Source organism: Drosophila melanogaster, chromosome 3L (assembly GCF_000001215.4).
Source record: "Drosophila melanogaster chromosome 3L".
Classification (NCBI taxonomy): Eukaryota; Metazoa; Arthropoda; class Insecta; order Diptera; family Drosophilidae; genus Drosophila; species Drosophila melanogaster.
Window position 1 is genome coordinate 2,997,346 of NT_037436.4, and position 26,611 is coordinate 3,023,956.

The 26,611-nt window shown below is 40.8% G+C and overlaps 3 protein-coding genes across 6 annotated transcripts; 1 reads left to right on the forward strand and 2 right to left on the reverse strand.

Annotated features, from left to right (window-relative positions):
- Window positions 1-4,370: 4,370 nt before the first annotated feature.
- FMRFaR (FMRFamide Receptor) lies at window positions 4,371-14,515 on the forward strand. 3 transcript variants are annotated; one of them, NM_001299996.1, is made up of 2 exons: window positions 4,371-4,950; window positions 11,184-14,515. In NM_001299996.1, exon 2 carries the CDS (start codon window positions 11,401-11,403, stop codon window positions 13,048-13,050), a length of 1,650 nt encoding a protein of 549 aa, NP_001286925.1. In that variant the 5' UTR covers window positions 4,371-4,950; window positions 11,184-11,400; the 3' UTR covers window positions 13,051-14,515. The 3 variants fall into 3 exon arrangements, with proteins under 3 accessions (NP_001286925.1, NP_647758.1, NP_001261347.1); NM_139501.4 differs by having other exon boundaries at window positions 4,645-4,950; NM_001274418.2 differs by lacking the exon at window positions 4,371-4,950 and adding an exon at window positions 6,071-6,376.
- Window positions 14,516-17,415: 2,900 nt separating this feature from the next.
- On the reverse strand, window positions 17,416-18,724 carry CG32488 (uncharacterized protein). Of its 2 annotated transcripts, none has more exons than NM_001299997.1 (2): window positions 17,961-18,724; window positions 17,416-17,896 (listed from the first exon to the last, which is right to left on the reverse strand). In NM_001299997.1, exons 1-2 carry the CDS (start codon window positions 18,701-18,703, stop codon window positions 17,716-17,718), a joined length of 924 nt encoding a protein of 307 aa, NP_001286926.1. In that variant the 5' UTR covers window positions 18,704-18,724; the 3' UTR covers window positions 17,416-17,715. The 2 variants fall into 2 exon arrangements, with proteins under 2 accessions (NP_001286926.1, NP_728790.1); NM_167969.2 differs by having other exon boundaries at window positions 17,621-17,896.
- An 80-nt stretch (window positions 18,725-18,804) lies between these two features.
- Window positions 18,805-19,911, reverse strand: CG32487 (uncharacterized protein). The gene is made up of 2 exons (NM_167970.2): window positions 19,101-19,911; window positions 18,805-19,033 (listed from the first exon to the last, which is right to left on the reverse strand). Exons 1-2 carry the CDS (start codon window positions 19,868-19,870, stop codon window positions 18,841-18,843), a joined length of 963 nt encoding a protein of 320 aa, NP_728791.1. The 5' UTR covers window positions 19,871-19,911; the 3' UTR covers window positions 18,805-18,840.
- Between the last annotated feature and the right edge of the window lie 6,700 nt (window positions 19,912-26,611).

The following is a 26,611-nucleotide window of genomic DNA, read 5'->3' on the forward strand; positions in this document are numbered from 1 at the left end:
TTCGCTTGAAACTTTAACCACAATCCTTCTTGACGAAGCTCCCTAAGCTAAACATCCTTGTAATTGTTATGGGCCACTTCTGGTAATTGCAGTTTCATAAAAATATATTCCGGATAAATTTTCCCGCCCATCTCAGGGATGCAGCTTAAGTTTCCCAGCTCATTTGAGGCTTTTCGCCCAGCGGAAACCCTTTTGAACAACTGGCTTTCCCGCTGCGCGCCTCCTGACGTCTTGGATTTCCGTCAAAACTTGTAGCTGATTTATGGCCAACTTGGTTGCCGTCAAAGGACACGCCGCTAGCTAGCGGGTAAGCTGATCCACATCCGCTTCCGTCGGCGCCACAGGCGCAATCCCATAGGATTTGCCCACAACAAGGTAGTAAGCCATCCTTGATTAGCCGCCAAAGGTCGGAGCGCAGTAATGCAGCGGTTGATAAGAGGCCGCATCATAAAACTGTCATTTGCCGGTTGATAAGAGCGGCGCGTGCGGCACCAGCTGCCCATCAGCTGGGAGGTCAATCCGGGTTATTTCTGGGTCAATGCCGTTTCGACATGCGAATGGCCACGAGCCACTCTCGCCCGGCTTACCTGTAAAAAATGGGTAATTCAGCTGGAATACCAGCTAGAAACATTTCAAATGGAAAAAAATCTGAACATTTCTCAAGTCCTGTAACAATTGATTCAAGTGTAAACGATTCAATTTAATCCAAAGGTTAATTAAAGCTCAGCACGTTTTCGGCATCACCTACTAACTTAATTGGCTTACAGAAATTTAAACTGCCGAAAGCCAACAGGGTAACTCAAAACCGAGAGCTCGAATCCCCGTCGTCGCTTGTACAACACATTCAAAATGTCCTGGGGGATGTAATAAACATAAAAATTACACCTACATACCTCACACTGCCACAAACATATATATGCATATTAGTGCTAATGTCTGGAGTTTGGGCGATGGCGTCGTCAAGATAAAACTAAAATGGGAGCCTTCTGTACTTTTGTACCCGTGGAGGTGGCGAAAACTTTTCAGACGCACTGCAAACAATGACGTAGCTGCTCCTTCGTCCCTCATTTATGCAAATGGCCGCCATTTGCAGCAACACAAAGGACATGGAATCGCATGGAGGATTTATAACAGCAAACGCGTTATTTATTTGCTGTGTTATTGCTTATGATAGTCGGCACTTTATGGCAGACCCTGTATATAGATCAGACATTTAATTTTGGACAAGTAGTCAGCCAGATGGTTTTTCATATTTAACTCATTATTTTTTTGCGGAGACAAGTTCTGTTGATGTGCCAAGTTTTTATTGTATTTGATTTCGATTTAAATTTATTACCCCGAGCTTTCAAGTGGGTCTGCCAGACCAGAGGCAGCCATGCAGAAAGGTCACTGCGGATTGGATGAGTCATACCTGGTGGCACTTGGAGTCCTGCCTCCTGTGCACCGGCTATGATGGAGCACTTGGCAAGGCTCAGGTCCTTGCGGAAGGATATTTTGGAAAAAAAACCCCACTGATAGCCACGTTGAGCAGGGTGCTCAATCAAAAGGAGGTGGAGTGACTGCCTTTTCCCAGGAGGTCAAAGGTAAACCGCTTAACAGAAACTACTCTACATTTTATGTAAATGTCAAGCAGCAGAAACTTAAGTGCATTAAGAAATAAAAGAGCAAGTTAACGGGATTTTTCATTTATATAAGCTATTAAATGTCCCGATTTATTGAAGAATATTTTAAAAGTTTCAACATTAGACAAACATTTACCAACCTTCAACGAAAGTAAACTTTATTATACATGTACAGTTTTACATTCAAATTAAATTAGCAGATGGCTAGCTTTCCTTGGGTACGGAAAGGAATGAAAAATGCATATTCATTCCCAACGTCCTCTTTTATAAATAAATTCGTTCTTTGTTTTTCAATTTCCATTGCAATATATATTAGTTTGCGACTGATAGTCAATTTCAAATCAATTTCCACCTGTCACGGGCCGCAGATGCGGAAGCCGTTGTAAATCCTCCAGTTATCCATCTAGCATGCCACATGGCTGTGGCAGTTATGGAACTTCGTGCTTCACGCTTCGGATCTACGTTCCTGAAAAGCGTATTGCAAGTGGAAAGTGCGTTAAGCCAATTTGAATCTGGCACGAGCTGTCGCAAGTGCAGACATCTCCAAGAACTTCAGTTTTCTTGGCCTACAAAAAATAAAGCAAATAAGCAAAATTCAGATACTCAACAGCTGCCTCTTGCAATGCAATTGCGCCAAGCAAAGACGAATGCGAAAATTTGTGAATTTTGCGGTAAAGTCAATTTTCCACTTTTCCTTGTCTTGTGTAAAAAAAAACTTCGAGCGGAAATGCAAGCTAAGCAGGAAGTTCAATTTATACACAGAAGAATTTAAAGAACATTATGTATATAGTATTCTATACTTTTTCACAGAAATAAATATCATAGTTTCAAATGCAAAATCCTTATCTGATAAATAATCGTGTAACTTTAACTTATTTGTTAGAAAAAAATATAAAGATAATTATAGTACGTACAGTAATTATAACAACTACAATAATTCTCTCCTTTTTTATTGCATTTTGTGTATTTGAACAGGGTTATATTACAGAGTCCTTTTTTTGAGTGCGTGTTACGTCCTTAAATCTGCCACTGAATCCATATAAAGTTTCCTTTTTTCTGACCACTGGTCAGCTGCCAATAAATTGGTTGGCAGTGGGCGGTCCTTTGGCGGTCGGATTTGTTGTGTAATTGTGCGAATCAAGTGAGACCGCAGTGGGACGGGTCATGAAGGTTAAGCCGAGTGGAAATGTCGGGGTGATTAATCTAAAAGTGCCCCAAAAGGTTACGTTCCGCTGGTCAGCGGCGGTTCTATTAGAAAACTTTTATATCGCCGGGCGGTTAAAGTGTCAAATGCGAGCCAAATAAATGAAAACTCTTTGGCGCGTCATGCGCGTCATGATTGGCATGGCCACCCACTAGAACGCCACCTTCCCTTTGAAATTGTTGTCTTCGGGGACGCAAAGGAAGAAAACATCATCTGTCAGGCAGCGAGGAAGCCGTCTTATTGGGAAATGAAAATATTAAAAATATATTTCGACTGTTGGGCCAGCAAAAAGCCTACGTACTGACAGATGCAGGCAGGGAAAGTGAAGAAAAACCCAAAGGGAAAATAAATCAGCGAGCCGTAATCCGCCGCGTTGTCTCTGAACTGAGCTTTGCAAGTTTCGGCGCCTTTTCCTTGGCTTTTCAGCCGGCGAAGAGGCCCTAAAAACACTGGCACATGCCACCAACGGATCAAGTTTGAGGGCTTCCTCGGAAAGCCAACGAATTATTGTATAGAAAATATTCAAAAGAATAGCTGGAATTTACTTTAGTTTGATTCAGAAGTGCGTAGACTTTGACTGAAACCTTAGAAAATAAACACATCGAGTGTAGGATGATTATTTATTGCCAAGTCTGATAAACGCATTTGTGACAACAGATGTTGTCCATCATTCAAGGCAAAGTTCAAAATGTCATCGAAGAAAATGGTATAGTTCAATAGGTCTTTAAAGGGCAAATAGTCGCGAGCACACAACGAAATAAATTAGGTAATTGAAAGGAAATTAAAGCGTAAAATGGGAAAACTGTATTGAAAAGATATAAAAAAAGCTTGAAATATCCGATTTAAAATGATATATCTATTACCTACTTGTATACTTATTAACTCTTTCCACAGTATAAATTTTAATTGTAATTATATTTTATTAAATGGCTTTCATGATGCTTTAATGAATTGCGTGCGCTGGCAGGAAAAACTTTGCCCACCGCAGTGTTATTTGAAGATGGCGCTTTCGAAAACCACTTGGCTTATCCTTCGCCCACTTCCGCTGAAAACAATGCTGCGCTCTGCTCGTCGGCTGCCCAAACAATAAACATTAAATTAATTTCCTCGAGCGATTTCCACCCACGCAGCGAGTAAATTTTACTTACCCCCACCCCATTCGAGTTTAGTGCTGCACTTCCGGTGAGCATGGGTAGTGTATATACGGGTGTCTCGGCGTTTCTCAATTCCACAAACACAAACTGGGTCGTTGTGGTCATTATAGAGGGTATAAAACTTGATTGTTCGCCTTACGACATTTGGCTGCCTTATAAATAGACAGGCAGACACTTTCACTGGGTGCAGTGGTCATGGCGGTGTTGCAGCAACATGCAACTTGCAGTAATGACGGCGCCAGTTTTCGTTATGAATGAAATTGCCCGGAAAAGCAGCAACATTTCCGCGGCGCATGCCCAGTAGCAACATATCGACTAGCCGGCAACATGCAACATTGTTGCCAGGCGGCAAGCCGGAAAACTTAAGCGGAAAATTCGGCGGCACAGTTGGCAGTCAGCATTCATCGCGTTCGCGCCAGGAAAAGCGTTCGGAAAACGAATTTCGAGATATTTTTAAAAATATCACTCATACGCACGGGAGAGCGAGTGCCTGAAACGAGAGTGAGAGTGCACTGATATTCAGTAAATAAATAAAAACCAAGTTTTGTTTATTCAAAATCAAACGGAGAAAGTGTTTTAATAATGCCTTTCGAAGTATATAATCATGTGAAATCGGCTGCCAGCAGCTCATTAATTTATAAATAAATATATTAAATATATTCTGGCGTGTGTGTGAGTGAGCAGCATCGATAAAAAGCTCCCCGAAGAAATTTCTTTTCGGAGGCGGAACGTGAAAACAAATTACTAAATTATCTTCGCCGAGAAAAGCGCAGAGAAAGCCAAGAACTCTCAGCCCAAAATAACAAAAAAAAAAAAATCGAATCGCAGATCATTCCATTCCAATTTGATTAACCCCATCGCGCCGACTGTCCCTTGGCATTGATTGTTGACATTCTCGCCGCCAAGATATGCAAATGGGAATATGCGAATATCTTGCACACACACTCGTGTTGTAAATTAAATTCCCAAGGTAAGCAAATACGTCTTAATAAGCCCATTAAGAAAACAGCCAAAGGAAACAAAAACAAAACGGCAAACGTGTGTCATAAAACATGCGTTTTCCTTAAGAAAGCAAAATGTCAAGTGGCTTTTTTATTAGCATCCTTGGGTGTGGAAAATCCTCACGATTTCCATGTCGATAAGCCACAGCATGTTGAATATTAAAAAGATTAATTTATTGCGCATGGGAGAACCTCCCATGTGGCCTGTCAAGTGAAAATATTCCATAAAGGCATTTTTATTGTCTGGCGAAAATAATGGAGAAGGACTCTCCTGCACCGAGCGACGAGTCATCCGTGAGATGCAATCGCTCCAACATACTCAATATCCCAGAAAGTTTCATTGAAAGTGGCTTCTTCAGTTTCTCGGTTTTGTTATGACACACGAATTCTAAAGAAAACATCTTGAAAAGAGTTCTTTAGTGTATACAAAATATTTCACAGCCCCACTCATCGAATTCTACATAATTTTGCAACAATGCAGAACAAGTGAGTTACACTTATGCACAGCACTAAATCGATTTTACCTGGCTGGAAATTCAATTTAATTTAAGTGGAAATAAAGGAAATGACTCGGTATAACTACATTTATTTGAACAATTCAAGAATAATTTTAATATTATTTCATGTTTGTTATTGCCTCTGAAAGCAATTCCTAATGAGGCCTTATTGTTTGGATAATATATTTGATTTTTTATCAAAAGATAGCCAAAATGAATACAACTGAATAACTTTTGAACTAGCAGTCGATCTTGAATAGATGCCTTGGGCTTTAATTGCCTTATTAAACTACTTTATTACCATTTTGTCTATCTATTTTGTTGCCAAACTTAGTTTGCAGAAACTTTGGGGCAGGTATGCGGAGAGCTAAGTACTCAAGATTTAAATTTTAATTAAAAGCAGAAACCTAATAAGAGATGATAGAAAGATTACAGTGAGAAGTACTAATAAAGTTTCTCCAGAATTTCTTGGCTTTAAATAAGTACCGGATGCTCGTAAAGTAAATTTGCATGCATCTTTTTGTTAGCTTTAGATATATTTACACAGGTGCCGTCACATAAATTTATTCACATGCACTTTCTTTGCCCACACAGTGCATATTAATTTACTAAATGTTGCAAATTTGTTTCCACGCCAGCTGGAAAGTAAAAACAAGGAGAAAGGTGGTATAACTCTGACTTGTAGTGAAAACAAATAGCAGCCGCACAGGATTTCGTTAGCCTTGGGTTAAATGCTGTAGGCAAATAGATCTTGAGTCCTTCCCCCCCTCGCTGCTACTTAATGTCGCAATGATTAAGTATACGCCGCGTGGTACTCTGCAGGCAACAATGCAGCGATTATTTACCTTAAACGCAGCCATTCAGGAAAACAACCACGTCGTAACAACGTAACAACCACGTAAGTAATATCAAAGTATTGACATCGTTGTTTTATGAAAAAACTATGCATTTTCCTATAAATGCTTTCCATAGGTATATTTCTGTTAGTGTAACGTAAAAATGGAATTTTTCTTTTCTCGTGGTGAAGAGTAACAAAGAAGAAGGCGTTTGGTGCATAAATCAGTTGTTCCATGGATAGCATTCGGCACCTGGCTATTGAGCAATCAAATTGTGCGAATTCCGGCAATTAGTAGAGCTGGCTGAATGCCTTTCGGAATACCCAAGAGCTCGGCAGGATGCTCATTAAAACCGAAATTGCAACAGAAATATGCAAGTGACAGCGGGGTGAACCAAACAAAACCAGGCTGGACATTCACGGCATCCCTGGTTTTGAGAAAAGTCACATTTTTGTATTTCTTAGCGCTTTCCTTTGGTTCCGTCTGCCAGATTGTCGAGAGCAAAAGCCTTGAAACTGTCAACTAAAAATAAATCGCAAAGAGCTCGCTTTTCTCTCTTTCGCTGCGAAATATAATAATTATAATTTTGTGTTTTCATTTCATGCCGCCAACCAGATTCTTTGACTTTTATATGTTTTATTTTTTATTTGGCTTTATATGCTCAACATGCGGCTAAGCACTCGCGGTTCTATAAGTTTTGCGTTCAGAAAACACTAAATCCAATGCTGTATGTCTATAAGTATAACGAATTCCGCTGGCACACGGAATCACAATGGAAAAGTGGAAGGCAACCATAAGTTAATATACTTAAGCTGCTTAATTAAATAAATTCAGAAAAAATGCCAGCCGTCGAATGAAATATGGCAAGAAGTATGGTGTCGATTTATAGGGGTTCTTCATGGGTTTTTCTCTCTAATTTTTTGTTTTATTGTTAGAATGGTTAGTGCTCGTTGAACAAATAAATCTTGTTTATTTCTTGTATCTTTAACATATCTATAGCTATCCACGTGTTTCCTGATTAAATAAAAATTATAAATGCCCTTGGTATATTATTTATTATTCTTTTTTTTTAAGCAGTAATGTATAGGCACACAATTCATATTAAATTAAGCTTCAAATCAGTCAAATTAACAAATGTTTACAATTAGTTTCGATCCAATTTTCCTAATAAATTGCATACCCAAGGTATTTATGCCAGCAATTCCTTACGCCCTTAATGAATATTTACCACCTGTTAAGCCATCAATATCATGTTCACATCCATTTCAATCAACCCACTTAAATGGGAAATACAAATCTGCTGAGCACATGCCAAAAGTCCCAGCCAAATGGAAATGACACAATCCAGACAATCTGGCGCCCAAACTAAACATGGATTTTCAACACCAAGCCAACTGCACTCATGGAAATCAAACAATAGAAAACTAGAGAAATGGGAAAACAAATAGGAAAACGGTTGGCAAAGAAGCATTTCACATGCAAATTGCTTTTTGAATAATTAAGCTTAATGCCGCTCACAGAATGAAACATTAATTGAAACTATTTGTCGCTCAACGTGAAAAGTGAATGGATGCGACGTGTCTGTTCTATTTATCCTGGCATTGATTTGGCCATAAAGCACACGGCTGTAAATAAAATCCAACTCAATTATCCACATTTGATTTAATTGCTTCGACACTTAAAAGTGCAATTAGCATTACGAGTTGCATGGCCAGCACTTGAAACTGGAAATGTTAAAAAATGGAAAAACCGATTATACCTTAACTGCAAAAATCGTGCGGCTCAGTCAAAGTTCACACAACTGCCCTCAGTTCTTTTTCTTTTTTTTTTTTTTGTAGGAGCTCAAGGGTTTAAAGTTTTTTCGGATGGCTGGCATGTAGATTTCAGTCAGCTTTCAGTGGTTAAGCCGCGTAATCCGAGCTGTATTTATGGTTCTTTCAGCCATTCAGAAAGCTGTAAAAAGCGGTTTGCCCAAACTGCGGATTGTTCTAGTCACTGGAATTGAAATTTATGTTCGCTTCGATTTAGTTGCAGATTAAATGTCTGCTTTACTGGAATACATCCTAACCAAATAAAAAATCACTGCAAAATAGTACAAATTAAATTAAAATCTAACATACAAGTACAATCTTAAATTTTATTGGCAGTTGCCCAGTTCTACCTTATTAAGGTATTCCAAAAATATGGACAGGACATTCGAGAGTGCTCATCCTCTAGAATCGCTCTTTGATGTTGTTTGTTTTTCCCACAGAACATGTGAAACAACAAAAGCCGATAAAAAAAAAACGCCTACCACAGTAACAAAGAGCAAATGGCAGTGAAACTGAAAAGCCTCTGTTTTCCTTTTTCCGCGTGACAAAAAGCAAGTGGCTGGGCATTCCGAATACCAAAACTGCTGCCATAGAGCCAGCTGTGAGGAAAAATTTCTGACTAGGATCGACAATATTTTTTTTTTGCCGAACTGGGAAAAAAAGCCATTTCGGCACTGGTCGTGTGGGCGATTTACCAATGTCAGGGACGTAAAAAGTAAATGTGTGAGTCACACGGCGGCCGGGGCAACTAAAGCAGGACACGTGCAGGCCGTCAAGAGTGGGAAAAAGGGTCAGAGGCATTAAAGATAATTGCCCTTATAATTGCCCGGACAGTTGCTGCTGCTGCCGGAGGCGAAAGTTCCTCGAAAGCACTTCAATTCTCGCCTCTAATTGAGATAATCGCATTAGGAGCCCAGGGTCGAAACAATGAAAACCAATGGACATGGATGGGTCAGTGCTCAACGACACCTGCATTCCAATGACTGCAAATCGCTGACCACTTAACATGCAAACAACTGCAGCGGACACTTCAGTTAATCAAAATGCTGCTGCTGCACAGAGATAACAAATGCAAATTCACCAAATATCACGCATACGCAACGTGTGCGCCCTTTGCCCTCTATACATCCACCACCACCATTCATTCTGGTTTTCTGCACTCTGCGGTTAACTGAGCACGACCACAAACATCACAAAAACACCCAGGGCCACAATTACATGTCTCATATAATCAGCAACACCAATTGCCGTACTCTTTGTTTTACTAACCTGGCCGTAAATGACGTCAGCATTGATTCACAATCGTTTTCGGTATGAGAATCTATATTGATTTCATTATGCAGTAGAGGGAATAAGTCGCACAGAAGTCCTGCTAATGCCCACTGAGGGAAAAGTATTATAATATAATTAAAACGCATTAAACAAATATTTTTCATAGCAGCTTTCTGACATTTCTGTTCTATTTGCATACCATTTGTATAAAATCGTAATTCGGCTTATAACGAAAAAACAATCTTGTAAAGAACACTCAAAATAATATATTTTATAATTAACTAAATATTTCAATGTTGTTTAATAGGATTTACTACATTTTTTTTTGTCAGTATTATGTTAAAGATACAATATTATATGGGCGTGTTGTTTGATTGATTTGCTTGGCCACTGAATGAGCTATCAGTCTCTGTTCGCATTTTGGTTCAATTCTTGGTGTATCTGTGCTGTTGTTTGCTGGCCAAATGGTTTGTGGGTGCGTGTGGGTGAGTTCCGATTTCGATCTTGGCCACTTAAGCTTGATTGATGTGTCAAAACTGTGACATTCAATGGGCGCGGCGGTGTGGGAATTCGTGATATTTACACGTGGCAACGACGTATTTAGTGCTGCCCAAAAACCCTTAAATGATTTAGTGGCCACACTTGTTGCCACACAATTCGATAAGGGCCGAGAACAAATAAAGTGAATTAAATCATTAGAGTGTGACAAACATGGGACCTTCATTAAAGGATAACGGCCAATAGAAGCCGACACGTTGTATGCAGCAAAAACCAATTTCAATGACAATTATGGCCATCCTTTTCAGAACACAATAATGATTTCGACTAATGGGCTGCTAGTTTTTGTTAGCCCTAATAATGGAGATTACGTTCTGTGTTTGTTACATTTATTAAAACTAGTGCATGTGGTATTAAAACTGACACACTGATAGTAACAACATGATTATATTTTAAGCCAGATAATTTTTTTTATAATTTATAAATGATATGGATGCGTTGCAGTAGCCAAGAGCTGATATTATTTAATTAAATCTAAAAATATTAGAATTCAACGTTTCTGTGTATTTGGATTTCCCTTTAATTGTTCGCATTCCTCTCGCACTTATTGGAATCTACCTTTGGAAAATTGTTATACGAAATTCCGTAGGGAGATCTTAACGCGCCCATTCTTCGGCATCCTGGAATAGTTAATTTTCAGAAAATTAAACTCTAGACGAAGTCAAGAGCTCAACAAATGGGCAAATCATTTTGAAACGTAATAACCTTGTTCTAATTATAGAACTAATTGTTACAAATTTACCTGTGAAAGCAGGCTTCAATTAGGCTTCCTTTTAAACAACAGGAGCAGGAGGCCAGCAATTGACACCAAAGGCATTTATAATGAGCAGAGAAAATGTTTTAGGTCTCTGGAAAGAATACATATATCTTACTTAGTTCCGCACCAACAGCCACGCAAAAAAGTTTGTTGGGGTAAAGAAGGGAGAAGCTTCTTGTTGTTAATCGATATAACCTAAGTTACCTTTCTCAAACACACTGGAAATAAAAGAGTACTGCAAATTACCATATTTCCGTTACTTCAAAATTATAATTGGATCCATAATAATCAACTTGGATGATGGAACTTCAGTGAAAATTACAAAGATACAAATTATATGCATTTATAATCACATTAAATAAAGTCCAAAGGGCTTTCTTTTACAAATGACCTCCTTAAAAATTTGTATTTCAGTGCTAGCTAGCAACCTTGTTTAAAATGACCTTCCATTTTTCATTTCCTATTTTCCAGCTTAAAGTGTCGACGGCGCCGGGTGGAAGCCAGGACAAAGGACATAGTCATCAGGTGCTCGTGACCCCTGAACCGTGCAACAATAAGTATCCGACCTGTGGCCGCAGAATTGATGTTCGTGCGAAAGTTACCCGTCGGCTGCCTAAATGCTACGTCCACGATTCGATAAGGGTTAGGCTTACGCATCGGGGAAGTGGGTCAGTAGACTCCGGGAGCCATGAGTGGTACAGCGGTTGCGCGGCTCCTGCTCCGCCTGGAGCTACCCTCGCCAGGCGTAATGCCACCACCGCCCACGGACTACGATTACGGTGGACCCATCAGCGACGATGAGTTCCTGGCCAGTGCGATGGCCACCGAGGGCCCAACGGTACGCTACGATTTGTTTCCGCAGAACAACAGTCAGCCCACTCTGCAAATCGTCCTTAACCACACGGAGGTGCAAACGGATCTGCAATATCCCCACTACGAGGACCTGGGCCTGGATCCCGATCCGAATTGGACACGAATCTGCGAGGATGTGTACAACCCACTGCTGGAGAACAATCGCATTGAGTTCTGGGTGTGCGGAGTACTGATAAATATCGTTGGTGTCCTCGGCATCCTAGGCAACATAATCTCCATGATAATCCTCTCCCGACCACAGATGAGATCCAGTATCAACTACTTGCTCACTGGATTGGCCCGCTGTGATACGGTGCTGATTATCACCTCTATCCTGCTGTTTGGAATACCCAGCATATATCCATATACGGGTCACTTTTTCGGCTACTACAACTATGTTTATCCGTTTATATCGCCGGCGGTATTCCCTATAGGCATGATAGCCCAGACAGCTAGTATATATATGACATTTACGGTGACCTTAGAGAGATATGTAGCCGTTTGCCATCCTCTGAAGGCGAGAGCACTCTGCACTTACGGAAGAGCTAAAATATATTTCATAGTTTGTGTATGCTTCTCGTTGGCCTACAATATGCCCAGATTTTGGGAGGTCCTGACTGTCACCTATCCCGAACCGGGCAAGGATGTAATACTCCACTGCGTGAGACCTTCGAGACTGAGAAGATCGGAGACCTACATCAACATATACATACACTGGTGCTACCTGATAGTGAACTATATCATACCCTTTCTCACCCTAGCCATACTAAATTGTCTGATATACAGGCAGGTGAAGAGGGCTAATAGGGAGCGCCAGAGGTTATCGAGATCAGAGAAAAGGGAGATCGGATTGGCCACAATGCTGCTGTGCGTGGTGATAGTGTTCTTTATGCTCAACTTTCTACCGCTGGTGCTCAATATATCCGAGGCCTTCTATAGCACCATCGATCATAAAATTACGAAGATCTCCAATCTACTGATCACCATCAATAGCAGTGTCAACTTTCTCATTTACATCATCTTCGGCGAAAAGTTCAAGCGCATTTTTTTACTCATTTTTTTCAAGCGCCGCCTGAGTCGTGACCAACCGGATCTTATCCACTACGAGAGCTCCATATCGAACAACGGCGATGGAACTCTGAACCACCGATCCTCCGGCCGCTTCTCGAGGCACGGCACCCAGCGGAGCACCACCACCACCTACCTGGTGGCCACCGGAGGACCAGGCGGTGGGGGATGCGGTGGTGGCGGTGGCAATAATTCCCTCAATAATGTCCGACTGACCCAGGTCTCGGGATCACCCGGTCTGGTCAAGATCAAGCGAAATCGAGCTCCCTCGCCTGGTCCAGTGGTTTACTTTCCCGCCCGCGAAATGCAGAGATCCGCATCCACAACAAATTCAACAACCAATAACAACACTTCTATTGGTTACGACTGGACCCTGCCGGACAGCAAAAAACTGGGACACGTCTCCTCTGGATTCTGAGATTGTGTCCGGGCAAAAACGATTAGAAGGGTTCACATGGAAGGGGTTGACTTAGAGCACCAATCTTGTAAATAGGATAGACACGGAAATAGGGCTTAACAAACAGCTGTGGTCAAAATAGTAGTAGCATTTCTTTACATTTCTTTAACATTGGAATTTTAAAGGAGATTTAATTTCCAATCTGAATAATATATTATAAAAAAAACTAATCACTTTAAATAATTTGATGAATTTCACGAGTTTTAAATAATCAAATCTATAATGAAATCTAAAAAAAACGATGAATGCGATTTTGGGTAAATAATTATTCGATTATTAAAGGTGAACGTAGCTTTTTAAATTTAATAAAAACATTTTCTAAGTGGCATGAGTGCCCGGGAATGCTAATATTTTGACCGGAGGTGTAACTACTAAGTACTACTATAGTTTGTACAGAAGGCATAAACTATGCGCTCCAAGCGTTGAGTTACTTGTGATAAGCGTTAAATGTTTCCTTCCCCAATTTCTCTACTACTCCTCCAGAACTTAACTCGTTGATATAGATTTTAAGAAAGTTAGTTTCAGTGGCGGCCAGGCTGAAGAAAATAGTTTCTTAGACTGAGAGTTTTAATATTGTTTTCCTAACGTTTTCCTATCATTTCTCCGGTTCAATGAATTGAATTTGTATCAATTTCGCACTAAATTAGTCATCGAAACTTTTCCGAACCCAATATCGTTTCACTTTCTACTGGCCTTTGTCCGAAGTTTTATTTATTAGCGTAAACTTTAGCTGCCTCTAATTAAATATCCTTTACGACGCATTTCTCGGCCGAACTTGATGAATGATTTTCCTTTTCTTTGGCTGATTTGGGTTTCCCGAACTTTTCGATTTCCCTCACACTTTACCGGAAACTGGGGTTCTTCGGGTCCAAATATACAAAGGCCGGGCAATCTGTCAACTTGTCAGAAAGTTTTTAAAATGCCGCTCAAAGTTCAGTCAGCTCAAAAGTTTGCCAGCATTATTTAGTCGCCCTAAAAACTCAAGTAGCTCAATTTAACAGCAAATGCAACAATAATAAACAACAAAAGAAAAAGACATTTTCAGGTGTTCACAAACGAATTATTTTTACTGCTCCTTGTCCCACAAAATATAAACTACCCAATACACTGTGTAAATACTTTTAAGAGTTATGTATATATACTTATGATCTAGTATGCCAAGCATAAACGAAAACCAAAGAGATTTAGATTTCAATTGAAGTCCAGGAAAGGGGTAACTAAGTTATTGTTTTGACGCTTTTATCAATTCTATAAATATTGCCCAGTTATAATCAACACCCAATTATCAGACGAAAACCAATAATTTAGTTTCCCTTTTCCTAATAAAAATATACCTTAATTCAACTAGATCTAGATTAGCTTTAATATTGTATAGTCTTAGCGAATACGTAATCGAAACTAATTTAAACAAATTCAACGATTGTGCAAATAAATGATGATGAGAAATCTGAAATGCTTTTAGTGTGCGAATATATTACCCCATTCGGCGGGTCTGATTTGCATTGATTTTCAGATTTTGCACCACAATTACCACGGCCGCCATAATAGGCAAACTTTACTAGCCAGACGCAGTTTGGAAAATGATAACGAGCACTTAAGACGGCCACTTGCAATTCAATTTGGCCGAGTCCTGTCGGATAATTGCCAACGCAGTGTCAGGCCGATGGGAAAATCTCGGTTCTCGGAAAATCTAAACCCGGGGAGATTAGAAACGATTGGTTGGCGGAGGAGGAAGCGAGTGGAGGTGAAGGTCCTGGCGCATTTGCTTATCTTATGCTAAGCACGTTGGCAGGATGTCGACTTTAGTCAAGACAGTCGGGAAGCCGGTAATAATGCTCGACAGGCTCACAAAGGAATTTAAATAATAATAACCATAACAATAAGATACAAACACACACGCACGGTGGGGGTGGGATGGCAGCAAGGTCGACTTGCCCAGGTGCCAACCCGCCGTGGTGAATTACGGTCCGCACGTGAGCCCCAACCTAATAATGGGAATATAAACCGATCCGAGATAACGGCAAATAATTGGAACAAGGGGCGCCAACAAATGCACAACCCATTTAAAGTGGATATTATTGCATGTTTCCTGAAACTGGCATACACATATTCGTGCTCTGCTGCTAATATATGGTTTTAATATACCCAATTTATACGGAAAGCTCTGCTTTCGGAAACAACTAATTGAGAAAAATTACCAGTTGAGTTGGCCAATAGCTTTAATTGGTAATATCAGTCAGGCTCTGTGATTTTGTCCATCAAAAGTACTCTTTTTACGAAATGTTAACAAAATGCTGAGTATCTGAAGCAGGAAGTTTGAATCAACTCGTTTTTATCTTCCACCTCAGTGAGAACTCCAAAGGTAAGCACATAATTAGAGGTATGAGTTGCACAGGATCTGGCAAACCTCATGAAATACTTTAATGCCTCGGGCTTAGCGATTCGGATCCTTTTGTGGATGCCAAAAACAAAGGCGCCGAGGAAAACTCTATTGTTTCTGCCAGCAGTGAAGTGTCACCACGCTGGGCGATAATAAATCAGCTCCGGATAATGTCAACACCATGGCCCCGGCGACCCCGAGTAAATATTTCTGCTGATGACTTTGTCGCTGGTATCGCCCTAACAGTTTGATGCGTTTTTGATGCTGCTGGGATTATCATTATTCGGGCTTCAAGTGGCGTTGGACCTTGGATTGGAGTCTTTGACAAACGACAAACAGTTTTCTGGCTTTTTCTCAGCTGGACGCGAGGCATCGATGACAAAGTGTTGACCCTGTCGCTAATTAATTAGCCGTCTTTTGTCCGAAACATCGAAGCTGTTCAGCGTTAAAATTTTAATTAATGTTGACCATGTGATTCGCCGGAATTCCAAGTTCACAAACTTCGCACTGCTTGCTCTCCTGGCGCAAGGACGACAGGACGAAAGTCGAAGACAATGGCAAACAATGCCAAACATCGAGCATCGTGATGCCGCGTAACAAGGGGCACTTGTTCGCCATCTAATACACAACTAAATTCCCCAGGCCCCACTTTATCCGCCGGAATGACAATGACGTGGGGAGCCGGAGGCGTCCTGACAGCTATCCACACCCGGGATCTGAACGTTAGTGCCAAGTGTACCCGACCACGGAAATTTCGCTTCATTTCTAACTTTTTTCCCCAGCCCACGCACACTTCTACTGCGGAAAAACTCTGAATTATTCTGTACTTAACTTTGGGGGTAAATTAGCTCCGTATAATTATATCACATTAAATACGAATACGAAAACCACTAGACTAAGCTTTAAAAATGTTTGTAAATTTGGTTGGAATTTTAAATATTCATCATACCAAGACAGTTTTTTAGCAGTGCATATGTGTATGGCTCCATTTCCTGAAACACTCGCATAATTAGCTTTGAACGGCCCTCAATTACAGGGCAACGCAGTCCCACTTCTTCATTGGATAGTTGACAATTGGATGGGCAGATGTCACAGGCAGAAAACAAACAGTTCTCTGTAAACAAGGCTCAACATTTGGAATTGACTATGGCAACCAAGGACAAGAAAAAATCGAAAATAAATTACTCCATTTAATAAGAACGCGTGGGGTAGAAGGTTTAATGGCTTTCAAGGAGGAAAAACTACTTCCTTTATATGACAAATATATACTTTAATGCATAGTTTCCTCATTCATATCGATCAATGACACGTTATAATCAATTGTATTGATATACGCATATGCATATAGTTTTAAGCCTAAACAAAAAGCTGACTCAACTTTAAGTCCCAAGAAAGCCAACATAGTAAAGTTACAAAAAAATCCATAGAAAATACAAAGCCCACTCGACATGAGCTTCACATTATTTCCACATTCACTCACAAAGAACAGCTGAAAACACACAAATAGACGAATATAAATAGACAATATTTACAAATTGTGACATTCAATAACTTAGAAACATGCTGAACTGACACCTATCGCTGTCCCGCCAAAAGGACCAAGAAAAAAAAGGACAATAGGATGCGAAAACACACTTTGCGACGCCACTAAGTATGGCCACACGTTTTGTGACCCATATATATTATATGTGGCTCCAGAAAATGTCTGGCGACGAAAAGCGTTTTAAACACGCCAGAGGGGGCGTGTCCATGGCAGCCATTTCGACTGCCAGCTTAAAAGAGGTACACTTGAAAAAAAAATATCAATCAAATTATATTTCAAACATTGTTTTATTCCTAATTATAAATAATAAGTTGAAAATCATTTGTATGGTAACGTTTTTAATAATTGTTTAAATGTATAAAACTTGTGAGGCAGCTATTCTTTTCCCATATACTTCAGTGCAGATAGTGACAAGTGGATTTTTCGAGTGATGAGGAGCAGCAGCCCAGACCACATCTGTCGACCACGATGACGACGACGATGGCGATGGCGATGAAGTGTCGAACCCGCCGTGGATATATTCAGTTCAGCATTTGGGACTGCAAGTGTTCGACTTTTGACAAGGGACCGAAATACCCGACAAAGTAGAGGAAAAGGACCAGATTTGTGGGTGACATTGAAGACAGGCCGTAGCAGGCGGCCTTTGTGGTATTGATTTTATGCAAAATTTTTTGCCAATAATAATTTACAATTTGTATGCGGTCTAGCAGAGGAACTCCAGCATGTGGCCGAGGCTGGGAAGGTAGGTATCTGGCACCAGGATCTTCTTCTTGGGGTCACCCTCCTCGATGATCTGCTGCACTTCCTTCGGGGTGTTCACACCACTGCCGACCATCAGGGATTGGAAACCACAGTTGGAAGCGAAGTGCATATCCGTCTGCAGTCTAAGAGGGAATATTTTTAAGAGGATATGAAGATTTACAAACAATATATATTATAAACCCTTACGTATCGCCCACCATTAGTGTGGTTTCCGGCTTTATGGCCCCGGACTGCATGAGTGTAGACGCCATCCAGGGATTGGGTTTTCCCAGCACCAGCGGCGACCTTCCGGTATAGGCTTTCATGGCCGCCAAGGTGGCACCGGCGCCCACCATCACCCGGTTATTTCCGATGGGATAGGCGGCATCTAAACAGGTGCCGAGAAAAATGACATCGGGATTCAGCAGATAGCTGCCGGTTCGAACCAGCTTGGCCATGTTGAAACCCTCATCCCGGCCCACAATTACTGCTCCCACATCGGGATCCAGTTCCAACTCAGTGACGAACTCGTGCATGGGCTTCTCCAGCTTTTCGGACATTTTCAGGGAGCAGATGCCAAATTTTTCCAGCTCAAAATGAACTCCTTTCTCGCCCATGACGAAAACCTTCTTCTGAAAGTTTTTGACAGCCAGGAAATTGGCACACGAAAAGGACGAAGTCAGTACATTATCCTCCTTGATCTCTATGCCAAAACCTTTCGCCTTATCGGCCATCTCCTGCCTTGAAATCTCGGAATTGTTAGAGATTATGAAAATCTTTCGGCCGGTGGTGTTCATGTAATTGAAAGTATCCACAGCTCCGTCAATTGCCTTCGAGAAGTGCCAAAGGACTCCATCGGCATCAAGGATCACGGATTCGAATGTGGATAGCCATTGGCGAACCCGTTGTTTCGGCAACTTGGTCAAATCTGTGAAAGTATGCTTGAACATAGCTTCCCGATCGGATCGGAGAGTTTCTCTACTCTGTGTGTTGAGTAAAAACAAGCAGAAGCTTTGATTTAGTTCCAGTAATATTTTTAGATCAAAATGATGACCGAACTATTGATTTTATTGGAAATCCATACAAATTATCTATTTCGAGAAGATAAAAATGGCAACAGATTGGAAAGTTTTGGCATATATAGATCAGGAACTTGCTGATATAGTAATGGAGCCTTAGATCCCTGAGCCTCAATGGCATCCTGATAGCTGTTAACCCCGGTGCCCACCAAAAGCGTTTGGAAACCACACTTGTAGCCCAAAAGGATATCTGTGCACATGCTGTGAAGTGGCAATCCAAATATTAATCACATATTTTGAAATTAACCCTTTTTTAATTTTCACTCACGTGTCTCCTATAATCAAAGTCCTGTCCGGCTGAATAACTCCCTTTTGCATCAAGTCGATGCACATGTACGGATTGGGTTTTCCACAAGTGAAGGGCATACGTTGACTGGCCGCCTGAATGGCAGCCACCATCACTCCGGCGGAAGGAACCATTCGTCCTGGAGCCGCCGGAAGTGCCGCATCGCGACTTGTGGCCACAAACATTACCTCGCTGTCTCTGAGATAGCAACACGCCTTTGTCAGCTTGATTGTATTAAAATCCTTGTCAGATCCCACGACCACAGCACCCACATTGGGATCCAAGTAGATACTGTGGATGTGATCTGGCATAGAGAAGCCCTGCAGAGAGGAATGATCCAAGGGCAGGGACTCGATTCCTACCAACTTTAATTCGTCGACGATTCCCTGGCCGCCCACTACGTAGCACTTTTTCTTAAACTTTTTCTCCTTCATAAATTTGGCTAAAGTTTGGACCGAGGAAAGGATCTCATTCTTGGCCACCAAGAAACCCATTTCCTGGGCATACTTGCAGATGCCCTCGACCGAAGTCACTGAGTTATTGGTGCAAATAAAGGCCTTCTTTCCCATGGCACGAAGTGCGTTAAACGTCTCGGCTGCATTTTCAAGGACCTTGCCGTGGCTCCACAGGACACCGTTTCCATCGAATATGATCGTGTCGATTGTCTTCAGCCACTGCTGTATACCGTACTTGTTGAGGCCAAGAATTTGACATCCACGCTTCTGGAAAGTCTTATTTAGGGCCAAATTCATGTTTAATTCAAGTGGGGGTATTACGTTTTTGAGTGGAAAACTTTGAAGGAAATTGATTATGTAAACAAAGCATCCACTTCTACTGAGTTAGTTAGTTCACTAATATATACCATAACAGAGAGACTAAAATTAGACATGCTATTTAGGATTAAATCTTCCTCTTTGAGAAGTCAACCTTGACCTTTTGCCCCCAAACTTATGGCCTGTAACTTGCAGCAAAGAACCACAAGCGAAACGCTTTCGGGCCCAGAACTAGATTAGTTTTAAGCAGTTTTGGCTACGAGGCTGTCGGAATCAATTGAAAGTTTCCTTCGGGTGTCTGGCTGTCTTGGTGTCTTGGTGCCGGCTTTTTAGCTTTTCAGCTGTCGGCAACGACTCCCCGGGAAAATGTCATCGGCGACGCATTTAATTCACTAAACTTTTGCACATTTGTTATTTGGAATGTAGGAGACTGGATTGGTCGAGGACAAAGTTGTGGTTGCGTGGCGTGGCAAACGTCGCGGATAACTTTTAATTGTGCGCAATGAGCGAAGGCCAAGTCAGGCGGTGAATGCTACGGCAGTTCCTTGGGGCAACCACCCAGTGGCGCCACCCACTTTTCCTCTCAGAGGAGCCACTTCCGTTGGTCTCGACGAATTTTCAGCTTTTCGGACAGCACGGACACGAAATAAAATAATTTATTACCTTGAGATCAGAACTTTTCTTTAACACCTATATTTCTGGGCAAACATTCTGCTGAAGCTATCTCATTCCTAAAAAATTTAACACAATTGTCTAGCACAGATACGAAATGTATTTATAGATGGATATTTTTCTCAGTGCTTGCCACCGGCTGTCATTTGGCTTGTCCCCCTGCGCCAATTAAAATGGCATTCAGCTCCATTGTTGATAACGCTGTCGCTTTGAAGGAGCGCCTTTCCATCGGCCCCCCAAATCCGACACTTGTCCGGCTCCAAAGCCAAAGCTGAAGCCAAAGAGCCGTAGCCGGAGCGAGAATCCCGGATTGCGCCGCACCTTGACATAAATTCATTAAATCTCTTGTCCCTGCGGCACTTGCGCCGCGGGACAGTGAGCATTTAACGGATTTCCTTGGCTCTTTGGACGGGTCCGTGTTGAATGGCCGCCGGTCAGAAGTGTTCAGTACCCGCTTTCCTCCTCCTCGCCGACTTTAAAAAAGCAACGCAAATTGGCAAACGAGCTGAATTTGTGGCTGAATTTATGGCTGAGCTGCCTGAGGGGCAAATCAAAAGCTAACGAGCGAGTTTTGTGTTCTCCACCCGACCACCAAACGCGATTTTTCAAATTTCCGCCTGTAAATAAGGAAGAGTTTACACGATACTTATGCTGGCATATTTGGTGGAATTAATTAACATGTATACGGAAATAAGTGGCTTTTTGTGTATTTTTGATAATGCCACTTTGAGTGCTTGAGCATACATTTAGTTGAGAACCAAATACAAAATTAAATTGGGCTTAAAAAATACTGCAGAATAAGCTTACAAAATCTTAAATTCGAATCCAAAACTGTGTGGTTAGTTGGTAAGTTTAATCCTATTTACAATTTCCTTGAAAACACTTGTCGCCTGCCTGTCTGAACTGGGTTTACAAAATGTTTATGTTTTTCTGTTTTACCTGGCAAGAGTTTTTGGTAAGTGGGCAAGTGCACACGAAGCCTTCCCAATTTGCTCGAGTGGAAAGTGCTTCGGATTTTTCCATTTGCCTAGATCTCAATTTGTTCAAGTATTGGGCTTAAATGTACATTGATAGATGTGGATGGGTTCGAAAAGAATGCATTTTCCGAGTCGAAGGGAAAGCAAAAACAAGCGAATTTCAAACGCCAGACATCGAGAGCTACAGTAACAAATTAAATTTTAAGCACAAAGTTTGCTGAACTCTATGCTGCTTTCTTTTCCGCCCCTGACTCAAAACCCACGAACAAGAAAAAAACGAACCAAGTCCGAAACTTTTTTATTAAGTTTACAAGGCCAAGTAAATTTCCCGATCCCTGGGGCCTGCGCCAGTTTTCCCTAATTAATACCTCGAGACGTGGGGCTGCCCAGAAGTAATGAATGAAACAAATCCACTTGATTTATATGCTAATCAAGCCTGGCCTTTAGGCACAACTAACACTTCGGGCTATCGACAGTTGCTTAAATCATATTAAAGCGAAAACGAAGCCCCAACTGGCCGCAGACAATGGGGAAACTTTAAATTATCCCCTATCACCGAATAAATCATCCACAGATAGCATCATCAGCTGGGTCGCAAGTCGCAATTATTTGCCCAGAATGGATTGGTCTCTTCAGGAACTGCTGCCACTTTCCGAATGCCTCTGGTGCTGGAAAATATCCGTGGAAAAGTCGAGCAGTTTTCACCCTTCAGGACGTCACGAAAAGATACCTCTTCTATTATGTACATGTACGAATTGAATCTAAGTAATCATTTAATTTCCATTTTTAGATAAATAACCATAAATCGTTTTATGCCAGTATTGTGATTCTTCCGACCCATATATACCCTCAATGACCCTTGAACTCGATCACAGTATAATCTCCTTTGAGTGGTGAGTGATGGACAGGCTAGGGAAACAACAAGCTGAACTCGAAAGCTCTCTTTTGCATTTCAGCAGCTTATGAATGCTAAGCAGAAATGAAACGTTTTGCTGTTTTACAAATAAGGATGCAGAGAATCATAAATACCAGGCAAATTTCTATTGCCATAGAGACTTTCACAAATGCTTCGGACAATTATTCGCTCGTGCCACGAGTTAAACGGCTCAGACGAGATTGAAAAACGAGAATGGATGCCAGGCCTGTGCATTGAAATCCAAGAAGAGGAAACACGTGTCCGATGCAGGACAAAAATACTGCAGACATAAGGATGCTTCAGCGTGTTCTTCATAGTCCTACATTCGTTCAATGCGACAAGAGTTTTGAACGAGCTAGTTTAAAATATCCAAGTGATATTGAGATACTTTATTGAACGGATTCAATTGTATCAAGATTTTATTAACTTAGCCTTACTGAGAAAGCTGTTATTACATACGTGCCACTACTCTGGCTTTAGTTCTTACCTTATTTCATTTGAATTCTTATTAACCCAATAATTTGAATTATGCCAATATTTAAAATTAAGTTATCCGCATTTCATTCGAATCAAGTAAATTGCATTATTTTTTATTTACATATAATTGGGTTATTTTGTATGAAGGGAATTGCTTTATTAATTAGATATTTTAAATTCCATTAGCTTACTTTTGATTTCGGTTCTGAATTGGGCCAATGTGTATGCATTTTTAATTGTATCAACTGCGTTGGCTGCTCGAATGTGGAATTAACTAAATGCCAATCAGAGCACCTTGTTCAGCTGCATAAAATGCAAATACCATGAAAGCTGTCGTCTTTCGCCTGCCGCCTGTCGAAAATGGCCCTGGCCCACACTGCGTATGAGCAATGCCACAGCTTAGGCCTTGAGGGTGGCCATAAAGGACTCTCGTTCTGGGCGCCCAATGTTTGGGTCTCATTGCGCGTGCATTAAACCAAATTACAACACATTATAATTTGTGACAAAAGTGGCCCCGAAAATTCATTTGTGAGATCCAAGATTTGAGAGCTGGCAAACATGAAAATGTACGAACATATATTTTTATGCACTGCTGATAGCAATGAGCCCAAGGCCGAAAGACATTTGCCAGATGAATAAATAAGCTGTGAGAGATTGTGAATCTGTGTGGAAAGCTGTTGAAATTTCAGGACTTGATAGGTGTCCACTTCTTAAATTAATCGAGGTCAGCAAAAGTCGATGGCATTAAATAAGATAGCACAGGAGAGTAAACATGACATCTACTAATGGGATGAAAGTGTTTTTATTAAATACAAATAATAATCAAATAGCTGCTGCTTTACTGTGTTTTTCACAGTATTTTCGAAGCACTTTCGGAAACTTTAAGTTCTGGAACTTGAAGCTTCATTCTGACCTGCTGGTTTCCAATTACGCCCAGCAATATGTGTCACAACCCATTGGCTTTCCACAAAAAAGAAAGGAACCACTCGAGGCTGTGGGCTTGCCATGATGCCTTCTAATTGCTCTCGGTTTTTGTACATCTGTGAATGCCTGGTTCTGTCAATATGTGATTGCCGTACATCGCATGTGGGTGGCAAGGCTCAGGTCAAGTTTTGTCCATAGAAATGCAAAAAATTATCCAAATATTGTTCGTATTTGGATGTTCAATCAAATGGCATCCCAAGCTGGAGATTATATATTTAGAAAATTTTTTGAAATAATGTATCCCTTATCAAAAATGAGAAAATTTGCAAAAACAAAATTTTTCTCGAAAGTTGAAGTGAAAGTGATGGGATTTTTAGTTAGGTTATCGGCTGTAAAAAAAAAAAAGCTATTACTTTAAACGTGTGATTTTTTTGGGCGGAATTTGACGAAGAACCGATCCGTGAGAGCTTAAAGCAAAGCGATGATAGCGATAAATTTATTTTCCCATATCGATTCAACGCTCAAAATAAATAGTATCGTAATAATTCAGGCATAATTAAAGCTGTGGAGCCCGCCACACGCGACGTCAATCATTGTAATTTATAACGTAAGCAGAAGCGTAAGCAAACTTAAGCCATTATTTCCGCTTTTACGGAATACAAGCCGCAGGCTGTGCTTTTGTTTTTGCCATCGTTTTTCCCTTAGTTTTTCCACTGTTTACTGTTACTTTAGCTGTTGTGTTTATTTTCGCTTTCATTTCGTTTTTGCTGCACATTTGCATTTTGTATCCCGCTGACCTCAGTCCACCGACTGCCGCCACAAACTGCTGTCCATTTCATAAATCATTCGGAACACACACACACACATCTGAGTAAAACACTCACAAGTACACTGTGAAATATATACAACCTAGTTGGAAGGAAAACTATAGTATTCATATATAGTTTTAAAATTTAACTTGATTTATTTACTTCAGTAAATAAAATGTTATTCATTTGTGCTATAAATTGTGGCGCCTTATTTTAATTGAGTCTTCAATTTCCATTTCGAGTGGAGTTTTACATTGCCGCGCTCTGATTTACGGCCCTTAACCGAAACTTACACATGCGCCTACATCTCCCAAGAGAAAGGAATATTAATTTTATATTTATTATGTAACCGACAGCAATTGCCAACCATCAATATCAAATTAACCAATTACGCAACCATGCCATTAAGCTGATTAAAATCAGTGCGCCCAAAGAAGTATGCTACAGAAATGGTTTCCTTTAAGTTAAACATTAAATATGCATTTGGATATGTATGTTCAGCATTTGGGATGAGATTCAAAAGCTCTTTGCATAATATGAGCAGCTATAAAAAGTAACAGTTTTATTATTGTGTTTTTGACATGATAAATATTAAATTATATAGATCATTCCATATATGTACATATGTAATAATAATAAAACATTTCAGTTGATTGTTACTATTCTAGTCCTAAAATAAAGCTGAATCTATTAGTTAACGTGTACCCCTGTCGAGTTTCCGAAAAATATCGTCAGAAACTCATTGCGATAAATGATAAGCGCTTGGCAACAAACAACAAAAAAAAGAGTCATGCCAAGAGTGCCACGCCCACTTACACTCCGCCCAAGGGCTTTCTAATCATCTCGCAATTGCTGACCCAAATTTTCGGCCTGGTATGACTTAAGCAAAGCCAAAGGCCAGCCATAGATGACAATTTAATAAAGCAAATTGAGCGGCTTGTGGCGAAAGTTTCCTTGGTATTTGGATTAATCCAACCCACATCCGCGCCCACATCCGCACATCCGCAGCCTTGCAGAGTCGTTAATCAATTAGGTTGCCAGTCTTAGGCGATTGCTTTGCTGGCATGTGGATATGCGATTATATATGTGTTGCCACTTAAGCTGTTATGTATTGATTCAATTTCATATAAACGATGCCCCGCCACGCGCAAATATAATTAATGATCAAGTGTCAACGGAATAAAAAAAACTTTAGTCATCTCGAATGCATTATGTAAGGCGGTGTATTGAATTACATTTAGCACGAGTAGCCAACCAACATTCACAACTTTCACAACACGAGTTGGTCCACGCGGATACTTGACCGTATAAACTTGGCCTGCCCACATTTATTTGCTGCCATTTGTTACGTTTGTTTATCCTGGCTGGGGGATCCTTGATGTCAAACTACCACGTCTGTCGATTTTTTTGTTCTTCAAGTGTTCTTCAAGTTTGCGAGGCTATTGAAACGTTCAAAATAAATACATTAATCAAGTTAATGCCTAAATATATATTTCATTACAGCCATATTCTTGTGAGCACAAGTACTGCAAGGCACTGCGAAAAAAAATTACTATCACATTGACTTGACTGGTCATTCTAATCAGGAATACGAATAAAACATTTAATTTTGAATGCATCCTCAACCAGAGTCTTTACCACAGTTGTAACATATAGTGGAAAAAATGTTGCACTCGATAAATTTATAGCCGGATTCGCCGCCCCTGCAGCTTCAACGTATTATAAATATTTACGAGCCGCCCGCTCGGGTGGATTCCGTGGAGGATACGCACATCTTAGTCGATGACGACGACACATCCGGGGGAGCAAAATGGCCAGAGTCCATTCCCGCAGGACACACGCCATCAGCTCCTTTGCCGATCGTTTCTCCTCCCGGGGGACAGAGCGACGCAGTGCATCCGGAGGCATATTAATGATGTCTTTATGGCGGCCACATGGGCGTTGG